At 51.8% G+C, this 23,315-nt stretch overlaps 8 protein-coding genes across 8 annotated transcripts; 5 read left to right on the top strand and 3 right to left on the bottom strand.

The window, feature by feature from the left end:
• Positions 1-241: 241 nt before the first annotated feature.
• On the top strand, positions 242-4,435 carry exo2 (exonuclease II Exo2; the record flags this gene model as incomplete). Its single annotated transcript, XM_064874642.1, has 1 exon — positions 242-4,435. The coding sequence occupies one exon, from the start codon at positions 242-244 to the stop codon at positions 4,433-4,435; it is 4,194 nt and encodes a 1,397-aa protein (XP_064729042.1).
• Positions 4,436-5,679: 1,244 nt separating this feature from the next.
• Positions 5,680-7,067, top strand: PMZ80_006228 (uncharacterized protein; the record flags this gene model as incomplete). The annotated part of the gene is made up of 3 exons (XM_064874641.1): positions 5,680-5,724; positions 5,770-6,140; positions 6,218-7,067. 3 exons carry the CDS (start codon positions 5,680-5,682, stop codon positions 7,065-7,067), a joined length of 1,266 nt encoding a protein of 421 aa, XP_064729041.1.
• Positions 7,068-7,847: 780 nt separating this feature from the next.
• taf6 (histone H4-like TAF Taf6, SAGA complex subunit) lies at positions 7,848-9,300 on the top strand (the record flags this gene model as incomplete). Its single annotated transcript, XM_064874640.1, has 2 exons — positions 7,848-8,217; positions 8,273-9,300. The coding sequence occupies 2 exons, from the start codon at positions 7,848-7,850 to the stop codon at positions 9,298-9,300; spliced, it is 1,398 nt and encodes a 465-aa protein (XP_064729040.1).
• Positions 9,301-9,324: 24 nt separating this feature from the next.
• Positions 9,325-10,460, top strand: PMZ80_006226 (uncharacterized protein; the record flags this gene model as incomplete). Its single annotated transcript, XM_064874639.1, has 2 exons — positions 9,325-10,393; positions 10,438-10,460. 2 exons carry the CDS (start codon positions 9,325-9,327, stop codon positions 10,458-10,460), a joined length of 1,092 nt encoding a protein of 363 aa, XP_064729039.1.
• A 2,344-nt stretch (positions 10,461-12,804) lies between these two features.
• QNS1 (glutamine-dependent NAD(+) synthetase) lies at positions 12,805-15,069 on the bottom strand (the record flags this gene model as incomplete). The annotated part of the gene is made up of 1 exon (XM_064874638.1): positions 12,805-15,069. The coding sequence occupies one exon, from the start codon at positions 15,067-15,069 to the stop codon at positions 12,805-12,807; it is 2,265 nt and encodes a 754-aa protein (XP_064729038.1).
• A 567-nt stretch (positions 15,070-15,636) lies between these two features.
• On the bottom strand, positions 15,637-17,254 carry PMZ80_006224 (uncharacterized protein; the record flags this gene model as incomplete). Its single annotated transcript, XM_064874637.1, has 3 exons — positions 15,637-15,720; positions 15,767-16,834; positions 16,883-17,254. The coding sequence occupies 3 exons, from the start codon at positions 17,252-17,254 to the stop codon at positions 15,637-15,639; spliced, it is 1,524 nt and encodes a 507-aa protein (XP_064729037.1).
• A 1,727-nt stretch (positions 17,255-18,981) lies between these two features.
• SWA2 (auxilin-like clathrin-binding protein required for normal clathrin function) lies at positions 18,982-21,679 on the top strand (the record flags this gene model as incomplete). The annotated part of the gene is made up of 2 exons (XM_064874636.1): positions 18,982-21,516; positions 21,578-21,679. The coding sequence occupies 2 exons, from the start codon at positions 18,982-18,984 to the stop codon at positions 21,677-21,679; spliced, it is 2,637 nt and encodes an 878-aa protein (XP_064729036.1).
• Positions 21,680-22,148: 469 nt separating this feature from the next.
• Positions 22,149-23,108, bottom strand: MRPL2 (54S ribosomal protein L2 mitochondrial; the record flags this gene model as incomplete). Its single annotated transcript, XM_064874635.1, has 2 exons — positions 22,149-22,777; positions 22,859-23,108. 2 exons carry the CDS (start codon positions 23,106-23,108, stop codon positions 22,149-22,151), a joined length of 879 nt encoding a protein of 292 aa, XP_064729035.1.
• Positions 23,109-23,315: the final 207 nt, after the last annotated feature.

The raw sequence follows: 23,315 nt of genomic DNA, 5'->3' as shown, positions 1-23,315 counted from the left end.
CATCATCTTGGTATCTTCAAGAGGTCCCTCTTTCGACGTCGCACAAACAGGCCACTGCTGGCCTTACCCTACAGAATCAGCAGTGATGGGAGTTCCAAAATGTACGTGATCCCCTATAGACCCTGCTGACCAGCGTTGCGCGTCGTCGAGACACATTTCGCAATGCGTGTTGGCTGGACTGCAAAAGCGCTGGGTCCTAGCACTTCCCACCACGTTTGTGCCCTTACAGGCCAACTAATGTATGGCAATAGTCTTCAGATGGCTCAGCGAGCGCTACCCTGCCATCTCTCAGCTAATATCAGAAAACCGCATACCAGAGTTCGACTGCTTATACCTTGACATGAACGGCATCATCCACAACTGCACACATAAGGATTCTGATTCTCCTCAGTTTCGTATGACCGAGGATAAGATGTTTATAGCCATCTTCAACTACATCGAGCATCTGTTTGGAAAGATCAAGCCGAAGAAGCTGTTCTTCATGGCAATCGACGGGGTAGCACCCAGGGCCAAGATGAACCAACAGCGTGCTAGACGATTCCGAACTGCTCTTGACGCGGAACGAGCGCGCGACAAAGCGATCAGAGAAGGTGTCGAACTACCGAAGGAAGATCCCTTCGACAGCAATTGCATTACTCCAGGCACAGATTTCATGGCTAGGCTCACAGAACAGCTGAAGTACTTCATCAGCAAGAAGGTTACAGAGGATGTGGAGTGGCAAGGCGTTGAAGTAGTACTTTCAGGCCATGAAGTGCCTGGAGAAGGTGAGCACAAGATCATGGAGTACATCCGACAAGCCAAGGCACAGCCTGGCTACGATGCTAACGTTCGTCATTGTCTATATGGCCTTGACGCTGACCTTATCATGCTGGGTCTCCTCAGTCACGATCCTCATTTCTGCCTTCTAAGAGAAGAGGTCACCTTTGGCCGGCAGACCAAGAAGTCAAAGGAGTTGGAGCATCAGAACTTCTTCTTACTACATTTGTGCATTGTCCGAGAGTACTTGGAGCTGGAGTTCCAAGAGCTGAAAAGTGGTGGTGCGCTTGGCTTTGAGTACGACATGGAGCGTATTATCGACGACTTTATTCTTATGGCTTTCTTTGTCGGTAACGATTTCTTGCCCAATTTACCTAATCTTCACATCAACGAAGGAGCGCTGGCGCTCATGTTCCAGAAGTACAAGGAGGTACTGCCTCGAATTGGGGGATACATCAACGAGCACGGCGTTATCAACGTGGAGCGACTTGCTGTATTACTGGATGAGCTGTCCGACGTCGAGCATCGATTCTTCGAAGCCGAATATTCTGATTCGAAATGGATCAAAGCCAGGAAAGGTGATGTGGAGGACTCTTTTGCTGTCAAGCCGGGCAAAGTACCTACTTCCATCTCGACTGTACAGAAAAAATTGTTCAACGACATCCACTCATTTTTCATCAATCCAAACAACAAAGACACTGCAACCAAGAAACCACTTGATCTTTCACCGAATCTACCAGCAGGCGACCGCAAGTTTGTACAACAAGTTGCGACAGATCTCAACTTGACGTGGAGTACACAAGAAGACGCTAGTGGAAACCGCTTCTTGCGGCTAGACTTTCCACCCACCGAAGAAGAGTCAGATGAAGAGGAAGAATCACAAATCGCTATCACGAGAATACTCAAGCGATACAAGAATGCAAAGGTCGAAGACGTTAGCAGTGATCAGGCACAAGCAGATATGAGAAAGAAATACGACGACAAGTTCCAGGAATGGAAGGACAAGTATTACTCTGATAAATTTGAGTGGGACACTTCCAATGAGACTGAGCTCAGAAAGCTGACCGAGAACTATGTGCAAGGTTTGCAGTGGGTTCTGTTCTACTACTATCGAGGCGTGGCTTCTTGGCCCTGGTTCTACCAGTATCACTACTCACCAATGATATCGGACGTTAAGAAGGGTCTGGGTGCCAACATGAATTTCGATCTTGGCCAGCCTTTCCGACCATACCAGCAGCTTATGGGTGTGCTTCCAGACCGAAGCAAGAAGATTGTGCCTACTGTCTACCATGATCTGATGACTTCTCCCGATTCACCGATTATCGACTTCTATCCTCGTGACTTCGAACTCGACATGAACGGCAAGAAGATGGAGTGGGAGGCTGTCGTCAAGATACCATTTATGGATGAGAAGAGATTGCTCACCGCTATGGCTCCGCGCGATGCCATGTTATCAGAAGTGGAGAAACGACGAAACGATTTTGGTGTTTCGTTGAAATTCACTTACTCTGATGAGGTAGACTACACGTACCCGTCATCTTTGACCGGCATCTTCCCCGATCTAGCACATTGTCATTGTGTCATGAACATCTTCGACCTGCCGACTATGGATGGCCTTGAGCACTATACCGGGCTTGTGGATGGTGCTAAGCTTGGAGCTGCTGCACTAGCCGGCTTTCCAAGTTTGAAGACCTTGCCTTTCACGGGCTCTCTTGGTTTTCACGGTGTCAATGTTTTCTCACAGGATAGCCGCAATGAGAGTATGGTCATCACACTGTCCGACACTGAGCGAAGAACAAAAGCCGAATTCGCCAAGGCTCTACTGAACAAGCGCATCCATATCAATTATCCTTTCCTGCAGGAGGCCAAGGTTGTAAAGGTATCCGACGAAATGTTTGACTATATATTACCCGAAGGTGGAAACCAACACATTAAGCAGATTGAGCACACTGGCAAAGAGATCGACGACTTCCACAAGAAAGCAGAAAGCATTGAGAAATGGTACAGCAAGCGTCTGGGCATGATTACTGGGGAGGTGGAGTCACTCGTGCATATTGAGATGCTTAAAGGATTGAAGAAGTTGGATGACGGTTCCATGATCAAAGAGTTTGCACCCATGCCTGGCATGGAAACTATACATGCAGCCCAGCTTGTTGTCGAGAAGGTTATCAGTGAAGACGAGAGATTTATCGAACAGGCTGCGCTGCCTATCGAGGAAGAATTTCCAGATGGAACTAATGCTTTCTTCTTGGGAGATTTCGCGTACGGGCGACCAGTCAACGTTACCGGACACGAAAATGGCAAGACGATCTGTCTTGTGGCCACCACAACGGCTCGCCAGATCGAATTTGGCAGAGAAATTGCACGGCAAGCTGAACAGCTGTCGCCATATTCGCCATCATTTGCCGTGGCTAGAAGCCTGGGTATACATGCCTTGGCATTGTCAAAAATCACCTCGGCCTTCTCAATTCGTGTCGGGGGTGCAAGGGTCAATCTCGGACTCAACATCAAGTTTGAAGGCAAGAAGATGAAAGTGCTTGGCTATTCTCGAAAGAGCGAGAATGGATGGGAGTTTAGCAAAGCTGCTCAAGAATTGCTCATGCAGTACATGATCAAATTTCCGGAGTTTATCGCAGCGATCTCCAAAAATCCACACGGCGACATGTTGCCAGCAACAGCATATTTCGAAGGTGATGAAAACCAGGCGAATGCAAAAGTCAAGGAGATACAAGCCTGGCTCAAAGAGATCGAGTCGAAGAACTTTGACAAAGTGCCACTGGACGCCGACCAATTGGATTCAGACGTTGTCAAGCAAATCGAAATCGCTGCTGACCAAGCCGTCGCAACAGAACCACCTCCAATAAATAAGACAATGAGAGGCATTCCTCGGAATGCTCTGTTGAAGCCCAATGATGCTCAGTGGCGCCTTGGTCAGCAGAGATTCCAGGTAGGTGATCGAGTTATCTATGTTGCCGATTCGGGCAAAGTCCCGATCGCATCAAAAGGTACCGTGGTCGGTTTGACACAGACTACAAGAGAGACATGGCTGGATGTTGTCTTCGATGTATCGTTCATGAGCGGCACATCGCTTGGAGACAGATGCTCCCCTTTCAGAGGTTCGACTGTGCCTAGTTGGTCAGTACTGAACCTCACCAACCGCCAGGTCCTGGCTTCATCAAAAGCAAGTGCGAACAGAAGCACCAGTACGTCAACACCGCTCACGGTGTCTGGATATGGCTTGCCCGGTGTTAATGGTCAGACCCAATACCGCGACGTTGCACCACCAGCAGCACTTAGAGGAGGCTGGTCGGGTGCGGTGAGAGGTGCTCGAGGTGGTGGTCGTGGCCGTGGAGGGCCGAACGGAACGATGCCGACGAATCTTCCCTTCCGACCTCAGCCGAATGGCCAACCGTACAACAACGCCAACGGTAGCGGCCCAAATCAGGGAGGATATCATGGAGGCTACCACCAGATCGATCGAGGCGATGATCAGTCTGGGGTAGTGCCGCATAACCCCAGCTTTCGACCTAAGTCACATCATAACGTACCGCCTCCTACCAACTTGGACCAGCACCCATCGTCTAGAGGGCGTGGGAGAGGCCGAGGTGATAGAGGACGTGGTGGAAGAGGAGGCAGAGGCCGTGGCGCAGCGCAAGCAACAACCAATGGTTCTGGCTAGAATCCGGAGCTAATAACGACATACCTATGGGACATGAAGGCACAAAGCCAACAGTGGTAGACTAGGTTGTGAATCGATCGTCGATAACCAGCAGGCTTTTACGAAAAGACTCACAACATTGTTGGGAAGACCAACGGGGTGCTGTTGAATGACGAAAGATGGCTCGGTGTGGGACAGTTAACCCGCGAAGCATGAACGGTTAGCGAAAACCCACTGAGGTGCACGCCTTGCCCAAAACCAGCAGTCTTCAGCGGCTGGGCGTCGGCCCGTCCGTGTCACATGCTCCCACGCTTGTGTACCACCGAGCGGGGCGCTCGCGTGAAACCTTGACCCTCACGGGTGACAAAGCTCACTGACTTCTTATCAGTCTTTATGTTGCACAAAGAGATTGATCTGCAAACATGGCCGTCCACCATTAACTCTGCAGATGCGCAATCGTCCCAGGAACCATTCTGAGCCTATCGACTCAACGAGCTCCCTTCTGTCGAAGCTACCGGCGGACGGATCGCTGGGTTCGGACGCAGTGTGTCAACTCCAACACTAACCCTGCAGTCAAGCCTATTCAGAATCACTTGCATTAGCTGAAGCAACCCAACAGGGACAATCGATATGTTTCGCGATTGGTGCCTCATCGACCACGTTCCTGAGAACATGTCCACTGTATCGTCATTCTCCTTAGCCTTCTCCGCTTCGAGGCTTTTTGCTAATGCAGTATGCCCCACGCTAGATATGCTAGACAATGCACGCTACTTCGAGCAATGCTCGCTTCCTCGTGCAACACTATGACTGCAACGGCAGCAATGCTATCTGGTTGATTCTTCGGTACTAAGTTCATACAGACTACTAAGTCATTTGCGTGTTCTCTCTCAACACTACTAGTCGTTTCATACCACCGTGGTTGGAATCGACCTTCTGATACTTTTGGGGAGCACGCCAGGTTCGTCCAGTAACCATTGATCAAGTCGACGATACCCGATTTTACACTGCAGCCAACAACCCACGACGATTCCCACGCAATCACGATATGAACGTGCCAACTTTGACCTTCTGCCGTCCTCCAGCGGCCTCCTAGCCAGTAGGCGGTCCTAATTGCAGCAGCTCCTGGAGCACGCCAGCTACAGAAGCGGTCCTTCTAGGAGTCCTATGAAGTCTACCTACGAGGACGAGGAGAACGCCAATACTGTCTTGGCAAGCGTCTACCACCGGAGTCTTTGCTCTTGCAGTCACTATTGCACACTCTAAGCATGACTGATTCGATGAACCTTATAAATGCTCAAGTCACATTTTTGGTAGGTAGTCGAGGCATCTAACCGCCCCTGGCTAACAGATTGTAGGAACCACGTCTAGTCCTTGTGCACATCCCCAACGAATTGTTTTCGTTCTTCACACAACCATTCTTGCGAATACTGTTTGACCACGATCACAGCGAAGATACCTCGAAAATCACGTGGACAGACAGGCATGCATTTCTAAATCTGAGTATTACGCCGGTCGGCTGTTCTCTCATATGTTCGAAAGAGCTCGTCGAGAAGTACTTAACGCCTCTTACAGAGCAATTTGATAATCTCCTCGGGAAAACTAAAGCGAAGTCGGCTGGCATAGAGACGAGCCATGACGAGTACGTGGCTATTCAGGTGGACGGGCAAGGACTCGATGCTGGCCAGCGCGTGCTCGAGCTAACTGGTCCCTTAGCAATGGCAGGAATGTAAGCATGTTCGAGCTTCTATGGCATTCTGGAGGGCACCAGTACCATGTAATCCACCCAGCTGACTAGCCTACTAGATCCATTTTCTTCATCACGACATATTTCAGCGACTATATTCTTGTGCCGGTCAAAGCACGGCATACAGTAGTCACCACCTTACAACAGCGAGGCTTCGTGTTCTCCGCAGAAGCCGAAGCCTACGTTTCGCAACTATCACCAATACTTCAACACAACCGCAACCTTAGCTCGCCCTTTCACGAACGACCGCAGACAGCGTCGTCTTCCGGTTCAGACGGCCGGCCGCCGTCAAGTCCGATGCCATCAACGCCTCCCGCAAAGGACATCCCCGAACTGCAAATACGAACATTCACTAAACTGATGAAGAACAAAATCGAACCAGCCGTCGACCCGAACCTCCGTCTCGTCAATTGCGCTGGAAACCGCGATCACGACGAGGCGTCCACCCGACAGCTGAAAGAAGATCTCATCCAGGTGCTACTTGCTAGTAATTCACCGAGACCAACAACCCACAAAACGGTGGGCCTGACAGATGACACCGACTTCTCAGCGAAATTCCTCTCCATGACGCTCAGCTCTGAACCAATCAGCATCCTGATGGAAGAGCGCCTGCTAACCCAGCTAGGCAGTACACTTCTGGGCACGAAAGGGGAAGAAGACGTCCTCGTGCCGATCGTACTCGACTTAAGGGCGCTGGGGTGGACGGCCACAGGCATTGTCGGTGGTGTCGCGGGACGACTGAGCCAGGGGGCGGCATCGTTTCAATTGGAAGAGGGAGATAATGAGCCTGTGGAGATCAGCTTCTTGAGTTCTGCGAAGGCGGGAAGTGTAATCGTGCGAGCGAAGCAGTTGGGTAGGGCGCTTAGGGCGTTGGAGTTGGGGATGGAGGAGGTCAAGGGGCGAAAGTGAGATGAAATGATGTATCCTGGGGTCAACCGGCATGAGTGGTAGCTTCCAACAAAAGTTTGATCACGGAGCCAACCTTGTTACTAACGGTAGGAAAAACAATGGCTCAAAACTGAACTACAGGATTGACAAACCACAAGTATTGATTGTGGACAGCCTTGTGGTCTACTCGCACTAGAACCTGGAGGACATAGGGTTGTGACTGAAGTGCGCACGTTGGCGATTGTTCTATCAGCGCTGTACCTGTTTCCCGAATCAATATTATGGTGGGTAACAGACTGATTTACTTCCCCCAAATAGTCGAAGATCGACCTAAATCGACTCCCTTTGAATCGTCGCGATGTACTCAGTCTTCTTGGGTATAACATGTTTGGTACAAATAAAGATGCCAAAGGTCAGGTCGGTATCTGAAGAGTACTACTTCATAGCAAAAGCAGCAGTCCCCGGTCACCTGATGATGTGAAAGATGATCTTCCCCGCGCTAGAGAGCACGGAGGCCTTGCAGCCTTAATCACCTTTCTGCGACGCAACCGCGATGCGCGACTCGCACCTGCCCTCACTTCACATGAGATCCAGTACCGTGGTGTAGATAGGCTGATTTACTTCCATCTCACCTTACATATCTCTGTCTCGTATGATAGTAGCACAATCTATCTCGCATCCATCAGTTCCCACATATTAGACCACGGCAGCCTTCACATCTGAATAGATTCTATCGTTTGTCCTCCTCGATTCTCTTGTCGAACCAAGTCTGCGCATGATCACATCGGCTAGCCTCTCAAGATGACCCTGTGGGGCAGCGACACAGTTCGCGATGTGGCCGAATCAGTCGGCATTCAGACGCTGAATAAGGATGTGACCAGTGCACTATGTCGAGATGTCGAATTTCGGATGTCGCTTGTGCTTGAACAGGCCATCAAATTCATGCGCCATTCCCAGAGAACAGTTCTATGGTCGTCGGATATTGCACAAGCCTTACGAGTCCTGGATGTTGAGCCTCTGTACGGATACGAGAGCACGAGGCCGCTGAGATATGGCGAAGCCAGCATTGGTCCAGGCCAACCGCTGTTCTACGTTGAGGATGAAGAGATGGACTTTGAGAAGCTTATCAATGCCCCGCTACCAAAAGTACCCAGAGAAATGTCATTCACAGGTAGGTATACTTCCGGCAGGCATATCCTCCGATAGATACTGACAATGCTTTGTAGCACATTGGCTTGCCCTCGAAGGCGTCCAGCCAACTATCCCACAGAACCCATCCTCAACCTCAACAGACAACCGAGCACTCGATTCACTACTACCCAAGACTGGCACAGCTCCAAACCAGACACTTGCCGCAATGGCCGACCACCCAGCTTCAACAAGCTCTACAAAGCCTCTGGTGAAGCACATTTTGAGCAAAGAGCTGCAGCTATACTTCGACAAGGTCACCTCCTCCATCCTCGACCCTGCTCAGCCAGAATACCGCGCGGCAGGCCTAGCCTCATTACGAGAAGATCCAGGACTACACCAGCTGCTTCCCTATTTCGTTCAATTCATCGCCGAAAAAGTGACACATAACATGCGAGATCTGTTCACTCTGACCCAGATGATGCATCTTGTGGACGCACTTACACGCAATGAGAAATTGAATATGGCCCCATACGTTGCGAGCATCATCCCGCCTGTCCTCACATGTCTCACAGGTCGAAACCTTGGTCCTGGTCCTAACCCTGCGCCTACCTCAGCAGCGGGCTCCAACGGCAGTCCATTAGATCATTTCGAACTCAGGGACCTAGCCGCCTCGTTACTCAAGCACGTCTGTAATAAGTATGCCAAGTTTGCCCATGGTCTCAAGGCTCGCCTTGCTCGATCCTGTTTAAAGACATTCCTCGATCCTAGAAGGACGCTGGGTGCACACTATGGTGCCATACTCGGCTTTGGTGCTGTAGGTGGCGCTGAGGTTGTCAGAAATTTGGTCTTGCTGAATCTCAAAGAATACGAGGAGGTGTTACGAGGTCCGCTGAGCGGCGGAGAAGGAGATATCAAAAAAGCAGAGGCAGAGAAGGTCGTCTCCGCCATTATGCGTGTACTGCAGATCCTGATTGAGGACGATGTGCCGATGATGAACGGTCACGCGTCCGCTGATGAAGCAGCGGTTCGTGATCAACTTGTCAGCAAGATCGGAGAAGTCTTCGGCTCAAGAGTCGCTGACGGTCCCGACCACAGACTGCCAAGAGCAATATTGAATTCCTAGAAGGATCTTATTGGCACGGTGTTCATGAGGTATATGCGAGATGACTTGAAAGATGCCGTTGCAGCCGGGATCGATCTCGAAGCCTTTCTCGTTGACCAGACTGAACAGGTTGTTCGACTGGTTGCTAAGTCACATGCACAAACACGAGGAGGCGCTGGCCCTTACGTGCTAGGCGACCATATCACGAAGGATAGCCATGATGGGGCCAGTGAGGACGTTGGAACCACTGACAGTGCAGATGACCGTGCTCGACATCGTCCTAGTGATGAAGACGCTGGGGATGCTCCTATCGTCATCACTGGCGATGGCACTTCAGCTATTGGTGGTTTCTTCTCACACAACGATGCTGGATTTATGATGGTTGCAATACCGACTGCTGCAGTCACGACTGCGACGCTCACGACTGCGCCCAAAATGGATCGATCAATCACTAGACGGGCACTCCTCCGTCCATCAATGAACCCTCACAGTCTACCGTATATTCTTCGATTTCCTGGTGCCGGAACAGCCTCGATTCACTGTAACGAATTCAAGTTGCGCTACCCGTTTAATGCCCACTTTTGTCAGAGTCTGTGTACGACCGGGCACATGCCAGACCCCTACGACCTCGAGGTTTACACCCCTGTCCCATGGACGGGAAGTGCAGTCGACGTGCAAGGTGGTTTAGATGGCGTTATCTACGCTGGCAGAATACCACCTGCGCCAGAAGGTGACCCCTTCATTGCCGTTGACTATCGCCAAATCATCGGATATGACCTCTATCACCGGCAAATTCTCCATGCCAATAGCGCAGTGAACCGAGCCGTCTTCGGCAGAGAGTTGTCGGACCTTTTAGAAACGCTTGAATCGTCGCTGGCTCATGCGTCTCCGACAAATTGCTCACAGCATGTGGTATGCTATAAGCACCCTCTAGGCGATCCAAAATTCTACCGCACGTGCCATCACGAGCCCGTCACTACGCATGGCACCAGTATCTTGCATGGACATATCATGAGACCAGAACTCATTCGGCGAGGCCGTTTACAGCTGGACGTGTTCTACATCGCTACCGCTCAGGTCGCGATCGCTATCATCTATGGCTTTCATTGGAATCGTAAGTTCGTCAGGAGTGTCCTGTTCGGGCATGCTGACCCGAAGATATGTGCCCGAGGCCTGCCTGAGCATAGAGTCATGATTCACCAAGACAAAGGAAGTGATGGTGTATGGAGGTGGGATCAGCGGTTTTCGCTGCTGCTTCCTCCAAGGCTTTTTCCCCATGGCCCTTTGCCTGATGGAGGGATCTGGCAACTATGAGGACGTGCTATCATCAGTGTTGCAGCTCAGCTCGGACAGTTAGCTCAAGAAATGATCGAAGGACTGTCATTAATTGCATGATTTCTTGCGGCTCAAGGTAGCCTGTATCTACAGACAGCTAGTCTTGCCATGAATACGACTTCGTAAGCTCAAGAACATCGCCAAATTCGTTATTTGGGTCCTGCCCTTGGACCGTTGGTTTCCTTTCTCCAAGGACGTGCCCCAGTGTCGCGGGTACTGATGCATGTGTCGATACAGTCCTTGCATGCTGAATTCCACCTCGATCTCTCTGCAGCCGCATTTACATCTGGTGAACACCTCCGTACTTCCTCCCGAGTACAACCGATCGAGCTTCACAACATAACATAGTCAAATATTCATGCATATCTTGGCTCATGCTCATGCTCATGCTGGCATATATAGTCCTCTAATGTACTCTGGCATCATGAACGCTCATCCCGTCTCGTGAACGCTTAGGGCACGCGATGTACGGTCCGTAGGCCGAAGTCATCTCCTGAGAAGCTCGATTTCTGCCGGCGTGGTTACCTACAGTATCTGCTACCAAACTGGGGGCTCTCAACGCTGCTTGCTCGATGCTGCTTCGTTAACAGCGATGGCGCCCGGACATCAGCGCGTACACTTTCTTGAAGCTGAGCGATGCCGAAACAAGCTCGATTTCAGGGCATGACTGCATCGAACAAGGCTAGATAACAGCTGCTTTAGTGGTGCACAAGCCCGGATATCGCCGCTCTCGCACCTCAGTGGGTGACGGATATGCCCGTTTGTTCATGGAAGCGCCATGTTTTGGTGATACGCACTGGAAAGGCTCTGCTTCATTGATATACAGTGGTATGCTGTGCAGATGAATTGGCTGCAGTAGTGCGTAAGGGATATATTGTGACATGTGAACAATGTATTATGCTGGAGGTAGATCGATTGGGCGATATCGTGACCTACGTGGTGAGATAGGAGCGACCCTGTGTGAATTTATTAGGTGCAGTTTGCCTCATCTGACAATTGCATGATATTAAAGCCAGAAACGACGAATATTTGCGCAGATCTAGGCCACTACGTGATTCATATTCGGGAGCACCTCCGTTGACACGATGGTCTCAATGGCATATGTGGTGGTATTGCGATGGTGTAAGGAGAGTGGAGGTGTAGGCTCGGAGGCACGGCACAACTCAGATGGCAGAAAGAGACTCGAATTGGGTTGGATTGTTTGCGATCGTGGACGCAGCCGCCTCTAGTCTGATCCTACTGAGCACCTTCGATACATACCACCATACCAATCTGCATGATGTGTTCCTTTTCCTCTTCATTGGGGGGTACATCGTCAGCGCGATCTTCCTACAGTATGTACCGAACACCAGCGACTAGGAATACATTACAAGAATCACCAAATCCTAGCAATTAGCTTCTGGATCAAGCTCGCATTCATGATCATCGAGGTCGTCTTTCGCCGCGACATCTTTCACACATCACGGAACGGAAGAAGTCAAATTTTGTTCGTGCTGGGTTAGGAGTTGCCACTGGAGCGGGGGTGAGGAGATATGTTGGTGCAGGCCCTGCCTGCCGATCTGAGACTACGCTGAGAGACCGATGAGGATCCGGTAAGATTCTGGAGAGAGTTCAGTAAAGGTCTAGTGAGGAGGATACTACTGATATTAGAACGAAACCGAAACCCCAATGGATCACAGAGGACTTCGAGAGAAAAAGAATCTTCGACCAAGAAATGGCGAATGGCTCGGGACACAGGGCCACGAGGCCACGAATGATGTGCGATATGCCCTAGGAGTGAACCCAATGCTCAGGCGGGAATAGATTTGTGGTACTAGCGGCGGTATGGCCCGTGGTCAAAGCCCTTTCTTTGTGCTCTCGAGGGGGACGTCAGCACTGCAGAGTAGTGGGTGGAATTCTGGTTGTGATGGTCAGTCGTGGTACATAGTAAGCATTACCTGGTGGCTCGGTGCGTGCGCCATAAGTTCTGAGGGGTTCACTGCTCGTAATGCGGCTACAAGGTCTGGCAGACCAGGACAGAAGACAGGAGGACATGGTGCTTGCTTCGTTCCCCTATGGCCATTTAGCAGCGCTGGACGCCGGGGGACCCCCAGTCTTCATTCAGCACTATCAGCCGTCGTATTACCGGCCTTTCTGACCTTATGCTTTGTAGCAGCCATTGGCTAGACATGAGCTTGCGTATCTCATGCTTCAAACCTTCTTCTTCGCCTCCATCTCCTCCACGTGCTTGTCTATTTTACTCGCCTGCCAACTCTGCCATATACTTGGGTACAAGAACGGCCTCAGATCATACCTATTGTCCTCTGGACTGTATTCTGTCACGTGCAGGCCAGGAGGGAGTATCGTAGCCTTATGCCTATTGATCTGGAAGAAGTTGAAGAACCGCAGCACCTTATCTCTTATCTCTCTTGGACTCAGACCACGGCCTTGAATCAGATGCGCCGACTCAGGCGTCTCGTGCGCCGCAGCGCTAGTTTGCTGTTCGCGAGATGTGCTTGGTTGAGAGCCCGCTGCTGCATCGGGTTCCGTGGAGTCCTCCGGCACGGGCTTGCCCCAGCTGTACAAGAGGCGCTCGTACATACCCCAGGGACCAAGCTTGGAGACTTTGCGTAGACGGCCGAAGACGGAGAGCTCAGCGTATGTCATTCCCATGTCTGCTTCGTCGGATTGAACATATGTTTCTGTTATGGGCTCGAGTTCGGCTGTTGGTGTGGCAGAGAGGAACTCCTCGAGGACAGGGAGGTCGAATGCCTTCGCGGCGTAGGCGATAAATGCTTTCAGATCGGTCTTTGAGATACCGCCTATCGGGTTGATGTCTGCGGAGGAACAATCGTATTTGGTCAAGTATCCGCGTAGCTGCTCGTCGACGTTCGCGGAGCCGAGGACGAGGAGACTGCCGCCGTTTGGTCGTTGGCGGACTGTGGGGAGGAGTTGAGCCCAGAGGTAGGCTACTACCATTCGGAGTCTGGCTTGGATGTTCTGTAAAGCGAGGTTCTCGGCTGGTGTGCCACCGTGGACTTTGAAGCGAGGTGTGAAGCTAGTGATGGTGCTGAAGAGGGTGGTTAGGGCGTTGACGACGGTGTCGATGTTTAGGTCCGTGTGGTAGGCGCCAATGTCTTTCGCTAATCGCTTTGCTCGTGAGCGTGTGTCGGCGCTGCTGTTGACTGTGCCCATGAAGCAGGTATGGAAAAGACAGCCGGAGATTTCTTGCGGTGAGGAAGGAAGCCACTTCTCGTCTTTGGCGCAGAGACGGCGACAGTCGGCTATGACTTGTGCCTTTGTGTCTGGATGGGTAGTGTCAGAGTGGATGGCGGCGTGAACGAGTCGACACATGCTGAAGACTATGACACTTGTAGCGCAAGAGTCGATGCCGCCTGACAGCGGGATGAAGAAGCCTGCTGCGTTGACGCGGCGGAGGTAGTCCCAGAGCCAGAGTGCGGGGCAGAGGGCTATCTCTTCGGGTGGTGAGTGGGCTTTTATGCTTACTGGTTCGGAGGGGCCGAGATCAATTGGTGAAGGGCCGGACTCAGGCTCGCTTAATGCAACATCTGCTTCGATGCGTGGGTATGGTGGTTGGGTTTGTGCTTGGAGACCTCGAGATGGTGCGAAACGTGCAGACCGCACTTCTTCGATGTCGACTGTGGCTGTTACGACTTCGACGTCATCGAGACTGAACTGTGAGCCTTGAGCCACGCACTTGCCATTCACTATGATCATGCTGCAGCCGTCGTAGTAGAGCCTATCACCGTCGCAACCCTTCTGGTTAGCATAGAGATAAATGCCTTTGCTGAGACGTGTAGCTTCGGTCATAAGTGTCAATCGTGTCATGATCTTCCTGATCTCGAAGTGGGATCCTGAGCTGTTTGTGAAGATCTCGCAACCATTCAGGCCCTGATGAATATGTGGTGCATTGGAGGTGAAGAGTTCTTCACAGGTTTCGGCTGCAAAGGCTGTGTCGAGAGTGGATATGATGGCGTCGCCGAAGGGTACCACGCGCTGACCGGTGATGTCGCGAACAGTCTCTTCGAGGTAGTAGTCCTCCGTGTACCGTTCCTTCGACCACGGTGTAAAGTATCGCATCTCCCTATAGTTTCCATCATTGGCAAGGAACTGCTTCGGTCTTATGAGCAGAATCTTCTTGTTATAGAATATGACTCGGCAGTTGTACCTGACATTTCGATGGCGGACAGGCATTCCTACATCACAAATGATGTCTTGGCATAACGGATCTTCAATGATCTGTGCAAGCATTTCCCAGCAGTGGAGGAAGATGTCACCTTCGAGGAAGTGGTCAAGACAGCCATAGCCGGTGATTTCGAGCTCGGGACCTACTCTCAAAGTGGCACCAGCAGCCTTTGCTCGCTTGATCGATTCTATTATGCGAGCTTTGTTGCCTGTGAAGTCCATCGCCCACTGATTGAGCGAGCATGTCGCTAGAGTCATAAGACGGCCCATATCTGCGGAACACGGAGCTTGACGGATTAGGAGTTCGTTGCTCGGGAAAACTGAGTGTTCTTCTCGTGGGCAGCAATGAGGCTTCAAAGGATTACACGAACGGCAGTGGGCTAGAAGCTAGAACATAAGTGAAAGCTTCAGGAAGGTAGGAAGTGCTACGGTTATGGTTAGGCGTACTAGTAGCGGAAGTTCAGGTAGCTTTTTCCGCGAATTGCGTCACAGGCAGAACATTTCTACGGCCGATCAGTAACCCCCTTACACGCAGCTCTGCAGCCCACAACAGCTCATTGAGGAGCTTCCATTGAAGGCGAGAGACCCTCGGCGATGGCACCTTGATAGAGACGCACAATGCAGCCACCATTCAGAATATAGAGGTTTCCGAAGTTCTGAACACATACCTGGTCGAGAAGTTTCATCAAGTCTATTTCGTTCAGCGCTTTCTTCCGCGCAAGAGCAAACTGACGCCGCCAGCAACGGGCTCTAAAGCAGTGTCTGCCTTGACCGTGACGCTGTTAAATTGAGTCTAAAATAGTATCTGTTTTCCGAATCGCCATTGGAGGTATTGCATCAAAAAATCGTGCCGTCTGAAATGATGCCAATCGGCGGTCCTTTCGTTATTGGTCGTGATACTTGTGCAATTTCCCGTCCTCCCTGTAGAATGTTAGCTTCATGCTGCAATGCCATTGTCTTGTCTTACCTTCCATGTGCCAGCTTCGAGCATCTGCGCCAAACTGAGTTTATCATTACCTGTCAGATTAAGGCCTTGATTTACTGCAGCAAGCAGCTCATCAAGCAAGCCGACAGTGACAGCTCGCCATTCAACAACCACATCATCACTTGGCTCGAACATGGGTACAACCTCAACCGATGCGTTCGGCATTGTTTCATGGTAGATCTTCAGTCCGCGATCGGTGTCGGCCTTCTTTAGCGTGAGCAAACCTGTATCGACGAGCAGCCCACCATTCCGGTATTCTGGTAGACCGGTCATCAGCTCTGCACCTGCAAATTGCATGTTCAACAGCTTTGTCATCGGCACCATGATACTGTAGCATAGCCATTGCGTCAGCTTGTGGAAAGGTACAATGTTCTTTAATGAGCCTGTGTCGGGAATACTGCTGCACGGCCATGCATCGCCAAGTGATACACCCTCGATATTCGTTCTAGTGGCTGGCCATATACTGCTCATGCCGTCCATAAGCACTTCCCATAGTACAGGCAGTGGGACTACCGGCACCGCAGCAGCAACTGTGTCAGGGTGTGAGATAAGATAGTCAATCATGTTTCCTGGTCTGGCATTTTTGCCGAACATGTCTTTTCGCGACCGCAGAGCGCCGCCGAGTCTTGCCAAGAGTGCTGCTCGACCCCCCAAGCCGGACATCGGATTGGACTCCGAGACCTGCATGCCCTTGCCTAACTGATCTGCTGTCAACTTCTCCAGCGCTGGCGCATCGCATTGATGTGGGTTCGAGCTATCGCTAGAGAACATGCCTATTTTGAACATTTCCAGCGAGGCAACGGCTAGCCCTTCCGATCGAGGATAGGTCTTGCCGTTCTCCTTGGATGTATATGACCATTTCGTGCCGGCGCCAGCGTCTAGAAGAACTGACACCAAGAACAGGTCGATGAGTCGCCTGGTCCGTTCCGTTGAGTCAAGGGTTGACGGCCACGATTGTAGTAGTTGTGTTATGCGTGGTCGACCGCCTACCTCGAAATGCTGCCATCTGCCATGCGGGGGAATTGTGCTGTAGTCTGGAGCGAAATCACGCTAGAATCCGCATCAGCATCGATCACAGACTTCGATTAGCTTGCTTACCTTGATGATAGAGACCACGTAATCAGCGGTATCCTTGAATTTTGACATGTCAACGTCAAAGTGGTTTAGCTTATCGGCCTTAGCCTGGTGAAGCACTATCGTTGATCGTTCTCGGACAGCATATATGCTCCTGAGATACTGTGCTGGCTTTGCATCTCGATCAGGCGGTTTCGGTATATCGATCTCAGGTATTGAGGTGACCATATTGCTTCGGAAAGAGCTAGTGGTTGCCAGACTCGGCGACTTGAGTGAGTACTCTGAGATACGATCTGTTGAGAGAGTATGTCTGCCGTTTGGGCTGTATGCTGGTTTGCCGTGTTCAGAATCTTGGGATTGTGCCCTCGAGTCTTTCCTCCTGTTGAACAAACCCATTGTTCGGACTTTGCCTATCTGTCTCGGCGGGTGGTGACAGGCGTAACACGAGGCCGACGTATGACGTCGGTCGAGCTAAGCTCGATTGAGCACAGCCGACACGTGAGAAGATCTCTGTGGATTTTTGTGTTGCAACAATAATTTCCGTGATATTTTGATGAGGTACAGAGGTGTTCTGCTTACGTTGAAATTGAGTTGATGTGCATCCAACACGTCCAGGGTGGATTCGCGAAGAAGAAGGAAGGTGTGATCGAGATTAATGCAAAGTCAGTTGCGCTTGCCCTGGATGAAGATTCACTAAAGCACGAGCACGAATTTAGTCCTTCGTAACGAAGGCCCAGTCCTCAAGCTTGTTCGGCATACTGTAGATTCGCCTAGTCTACGAGAGGTAAGATAGCTTCAACTCTTGCGCGGCTGGGCGTAGAAAACGGAAATGGTCTCCCAGAAATGCCACCAAAAGAACACAAATCATCAGCACAGACCCATGTCTGGATGTGAAAATAATGCGCACCTCGAGCGTTTTGACCAACGGCTTCAGGTCGAAATATGCAGCTTATCATAACCGAGGTATCTGCGGCCAGGGTACGAAACGTGTGCCTTAGACTGCCCCTGGCAGGGGTCTTCAGAGCCTCCAAGAAGCTCCAGTCAGCTTCCGCGTCGCGATTCTGTTGAACCAATCAATAGTTATAGACCCCACTACTGTACCTACAACAACATCCCGTGACAGATATACAACTTTGATATCGTTCATGCACAGATGGCACATGGCTTTGGTCTCAACAACAGATATGGCGCCGTCAAACGTGCGGCACGTACGTCTCACGTGGGCGACAATGCTAGCACTATATGCTTTGTCGATACTCCGTAATAATGTCGAGATAGGGTTTGCGCCAAAGGGCCCCTGGCAAAGCGGTCGGCAGCAAGCTCGTGTCTAGATAGGCCTGATCCTGGCTCGCCTGGCCTCGCCTCATTCTAGGACAAGGGGTGTTCTTGTCCAAGTTCACTTTCTCTCATGATACCGAGACGACTCTGTTGCGACCCCGTGAGCGAGGCTGTACGCGTACGCGCCACTGGGCCAACGGCACGATTGTTGTCGGCGAGCACCCAGGTGGTAGTATGCTCGGGGTGCATGCCATAGAGGCGGTCAGAAGTTATGCTGGTACGACAAGGCACGGTGTCCGTGGTACTAACTGATAGACTCGGTACATATAACTAGGCCTGGATGTGGTAGGTATCAGGTTTTGTTCAAGTCCGAGCTGGCTTAATTTATCATGCAAGGTTAAAGGTATCGTAGCCAGTATTCCTCGACGAACAACGCTTCGCGAGCCAGGAACCATGTAGAAATAGATATACGGGTATGAAGTTGAGCTCCTCTGCATTTCGCGATTGACAATAGGTAAGGCGACCTCACACTATTCTCTCGGGTTTTGGGAGGAGAAGTTCCTCTCCGAACCGGCCAAATGTTGGGTCGCTAGTCAAGAGCGACTCATGACTTGAAGTCGACAATGCATTCTTTGTTGTAGAGTGGTCCGTAAGATATCTCAGAATACAGATTCGAGACATTGGAACGCCACATTTTGTGGCGTCAATAGCCATTGTTCAACCAGACATGCGGGTTGCCGATGTTTGGTGTAGAGACTTGTTTGTAACGTCGGTCAACATGCAATGCTGACATCCATGACCGCATCTTACAATCTGTAGCATAACATCAACCTCATGATCCCACGATGAACGACCTCAACGGCCTGGACTGGTCAAGCAAACCAGCCACAGGCCAGAAGCCGGGACAGGGCAACTACTCGGCATTCTCTACCCTCAAGCCGACACCTCCCACGAGCGGGAGAGCATCTCCCCTGGTTAGCAAGCCACAGTCACCACCGCTGAAAGTACCCACGCCAGCGAACGACAGTTTCGGTAATCTAGTTGCATTCGGTGGAAATGGTACAAATAAGAACCTCTCCCTCCAGGAGCAGCAGAAGCGATTAGCGGAATCGAAGTTGCAGCAGTTGGTGGGACAGAAGCAGAAGCTACAAGATCAATGGGCCGGCAACGACGATGTTTGGAACAGTCTGGGCAGTGGGAGGAGTACACCAGCAGTACAGAATAGGAATGGGACACCTGCGCCTACTCAGCAAGCAGCAGAGGAAGAGGATGACTTGTTTGCTGCTTTCAATAAGCCCACGTTGAGCCAGACAAAGTCTCCACCTGTTCCAGCGCAGGCTCAGCAACCTGAACCCGACGACGACCCCTTCGGACTATCAGAGTTCCAAGCAAGAAATAATGCCCGTTCACCGCCCGCTCAGATCGGGACATCCCTTCCGGCTGACGACGACGATATCCTTGGAGACTTGGGCAAGCCCATTTCAGAGAGACCACCTCCGAGGAAAGAGCCTGCAAGGCGTAGACCTAGCCCGGATCCAGCACCGGCGCCCACGTCAGATCATCCGCAGGACAAAGCTGTGGCAGAGTTAGTTGATATGGGTTTTCCCGCAGACAAAGCGAAAAGAGCATTGGAAGCTACAGATACGGGCATGAATGTTCAGGCTGCGGTTGGTCTACTGCTGAACCAAGCTCACGAAGAGGCAAGGCAGAAGAGTAGAGGCAGGGAGCCAACGCAGTCGCAGGACGGATCGGATGAGCCGCCAACAGCACGGAGGCCAAGACCGAGACAATCAGGAGTTGAGCACGAGCGAGGGCAGAACGGCACAAGAGATGGATCATCTACACCTTCCAATGACCCTACAAAGGCTGTCCAAGAGTTCGGCACCACTTTCATAAAGTCTGCTGGGGCTTTCTGGAAAACAGCCCAAAAGCAAGTCCAGCAAGCTGTTTCTGAGTTCAATTCTGACAGCGAGACTGCCTCTAATCAACCAAAGTGGATGCAACCAGCCGCGCCAGAGAAGACGAGAAATGCTGAGCAGGATCCGAGAAGAGCTAGACCAAGCTCATCTAGGCAGCAGCAGCAGCCAAGTGCGACCGATGAAGCCATGATGTTGGAAACGGAGCGACCTACGCCTCCACCACGTCAGGCACCAAGATCAAGAGCAGAGCACGTCTTCGATTCAAGCGCTGATGCTTCACGAGATCACTCTCCAGCTATGCCCTCACGGCTCAGAGAATCGACCTCCCCACAACCCGCTTTCATGAGACAGCAACAGCAGGATCCGATGGCGAGCATGATGCGTCCCAAGCCACAACAGCCGCCAACCAGGGCAATGCTTAACAAGCAAGCCGCAGAAGATCAAGCATCACAAGCCTACGTCTCCTCAGCCAGAAGACGGAAACCCACAACCCCAGCACCTACACAAGAAGATGATCTCCTAGAAGGCACCTCCACCTCCAAACCCCTCCCATCACGACCAACGCCAAAATCAGCACCCCCACCAACCCAATCACGACCGCCCAAACCCGCGCCACCCCTCCAAACACGCCCACCACCCCCAACCCGCACAATCCCCCCAATTCCTCCCCTCTCCCTCAAAGCCTCCCACTCAGCCCGCCTGACAGGCAACGACCACTTCAAACGCGGCGACTACTCCTCAGCCCACGACGCCTACAGCACCTCCCTCCGGCATATTCCCGCGTCGCACCCCCTGAGTCTCATCCTCCTGACAAACCGCTCCCTCACAGCCCTCAAAACCGGGCAACCGAAGATCGCGATCCTCGACGCTGACGCAGCGATCACCCTCATCGGACCGAGCAAAGGCGAGGCTGAGACGGTCGATATGGCTGATGGTGATGGGACACCAGCCAAGCCGATGAGGGAGTACTACGGCAAGGCACTCATGCGTAAAGCCGAGGCGCTCGAGAACCTCGAGAAATGGGGGGAGGCTGCAGTCGTATGGCGTCAGGCCGTTGAGGATGGGCATGGGGGTGCAACGGCGATTCAGGGGCGTGCAAGGGCTGAACGTGCGGCGGCACCAAAGGGCCCTACTGTCAAGAAGGCCGCACCTCCACGACCGACGCGTTCCGCGCCACCGGTATCAGCTAAACCCGCGGCTGCAGTAAACGCGCTCAGAGCGCAGAACCAAGCCGCGGAGAAACTGGATGATGAGAGGTTCGCGCTCATCGATAGTGTTACTGCACGGGTGAACAACTGGAAGGGTGGGAAGGAGGGAAATATCAGGGCGTTGCTGGCGAGTTTGGATAGTGTGCTCTGGGAGGGGGCGGGGTGGAAGAAGATTGGGATGGCTGATCTTGTGTTGCCGAATAAGGTCAAGATTAACTATATGAAGGGGATTGGGAGGTGTCATCCTGATAAGGTGAGTTTGAGATATGACTTGAGTGACTATGAATGTGTGGAGAGTGCTAATGATGTTGCAGATTCCCACTGATGCGACGACTGAGCAGAGGATGATTGCGGGTGCGGTGTTTAGTACGTTGAATGAGGCGTGGGATAAGTTTAGGACGGAGAATGGGATGTGATCGTGGCTTCTTATGCTGCTGCTCAGGATAGGAGAGCTTTGAGTGTTGAAGTATTCATTCATACAAGAATATGCAATATGACTATGCTGCTAGGCGCATGTCATTTCAGAACTTCTTCGACTACCGTGGTGTTCACTTTCTCTGGTGGTATCAGATGGCTCGCTCTTGCCTTTCACGCAGAACCCATCTGTGTAATCGTTCTTCACATGCTCTTGCAGTGCATAAGCCAGTAGACCCGATGTTCCTGGTCTGTTGATGTCAAACAGCTGATGAAGGTGAGGACAGTAGATCTTTCCCTCGTTGAGTCTCGACCCCCGACCTCTTCGCAAGTGCCAGATGGACAAGACCGCTTCTTTGCCTCTGCGGTCCCTTCCTCAATGGTCCCGCTGAACTCGGATCATCAACGACTAGTGTTCCTTCATCTTTCACTTCTACACCACAACATCCACTCTTCTCCTCACATTACCTCTCATGCAACCTTCTTACTACTCTTCCTCCCCTTCGTCTTCCTATTCGCCCGCGCCGCCCTCGCCATCATCTTCTCCTTCACCTTCTTCGCCCTGACCCTCCACGCCTTCCACCTATCCGTCCGATCGAATTCCGTCACCTGGACTCCCTTCCTCTCCGCCGCCCGTCCAATCTCGTAGTTCGCCATTCCATAACCGCCTCTTCTCAGGTCATACTTCGGATCAAATGGATTAGTCGGCGCGGTGTTAAGCGTGAACAATTTATTCTTCTGGCTCTGACTCTGCGTCACAGCCTGCGGCGGCGTCGGTACAGACGTGCCGCCCGGTTGTAGTGCGCCGGCGATATGTGCTCTCAGGAAGGCACTGTCTTTCGCGGCTTGGTCGAGGACTGCGGGTGTGGATGTAGGTTCGACGCGGGGCGTAGCGTACATTCCTAGACGACGCCGTGTGGGCGCGTTGAAGGGGGTGGGCATTTTTGAGGCGGGACCCTCGCGTTCGAGGGCTACGCCTATGTAGCGGCGTTTTGGGTGCGCAGATGGGTTCCGGTAGTAGCGGACGTAGCCGTGGATGAGAGAGTAGATCGTGTGGTCTTTGCCTATGCCGACGTTTTCGCCGGGGAACCATTTTGTGCCTACATATCAGTATTAGTATGGAGTCGATTGCAGAGGTGTAAGGCGTGGTAGCACTGCTATATTGAGATGGGGAAATGTACCTCTCTGCTTGAATATTATGTTTCCTGGAATGACATATTCACTGGCTGTTTTCTTTGCGCCTAGACGGCGACCGGCTGAGTCTTTGGGACCGTTGGCTCGACCTTGGGCTGCGTGGGAGGCATGTCGGGTGAAGATGAGTTGGGGTGAGCGGGCTTTGGGGGCATGCCGCGAGCAGAGGGCAAGGTTGTTTAATGTATTTGCCAGGGAGGTGAGGGTGACCTCTCGGGTGGCTATCCTTGGTTGGAGCATGGTGATGCGGCAGCTAGAGGCAGCTGCGATGCTGTGTTTGATGTAGATGATATCGTTGTCGGCCTCGATTCGACTGTTGCTAGCGCAGTTTGCGGAGGAAGACGAGGCTGAATGAACGAGGCTTCAACCGTCATTCGGAATCGGACTGTTCGACCACATGGCAGTCGCCCGGAACGCACCTGCCACTTCGAGCCAGTACGTCTCACG

This window comes from Knufia obscura (genome assembly GCF_036327395.1).
Source record: "Knufia obscura strain CCFEE 5817 isolate CBS 148926 chromosome Unknown scaffold_7, whole genome shotgun sequence".
NCBI classification, from domain to species: domain Eukaryota; kingdom Fungi; phylum Ascomycota; class Eurotiomycetes; order Chaetothyriales; family Trichomeriaceae; genus Knufia; species Knufia obscura.
The sequence above is the reverse complement of the archived record's forward strand: the minus strand, read 5'-3'. Positions and strand labels throughout refer to the sequence as shown.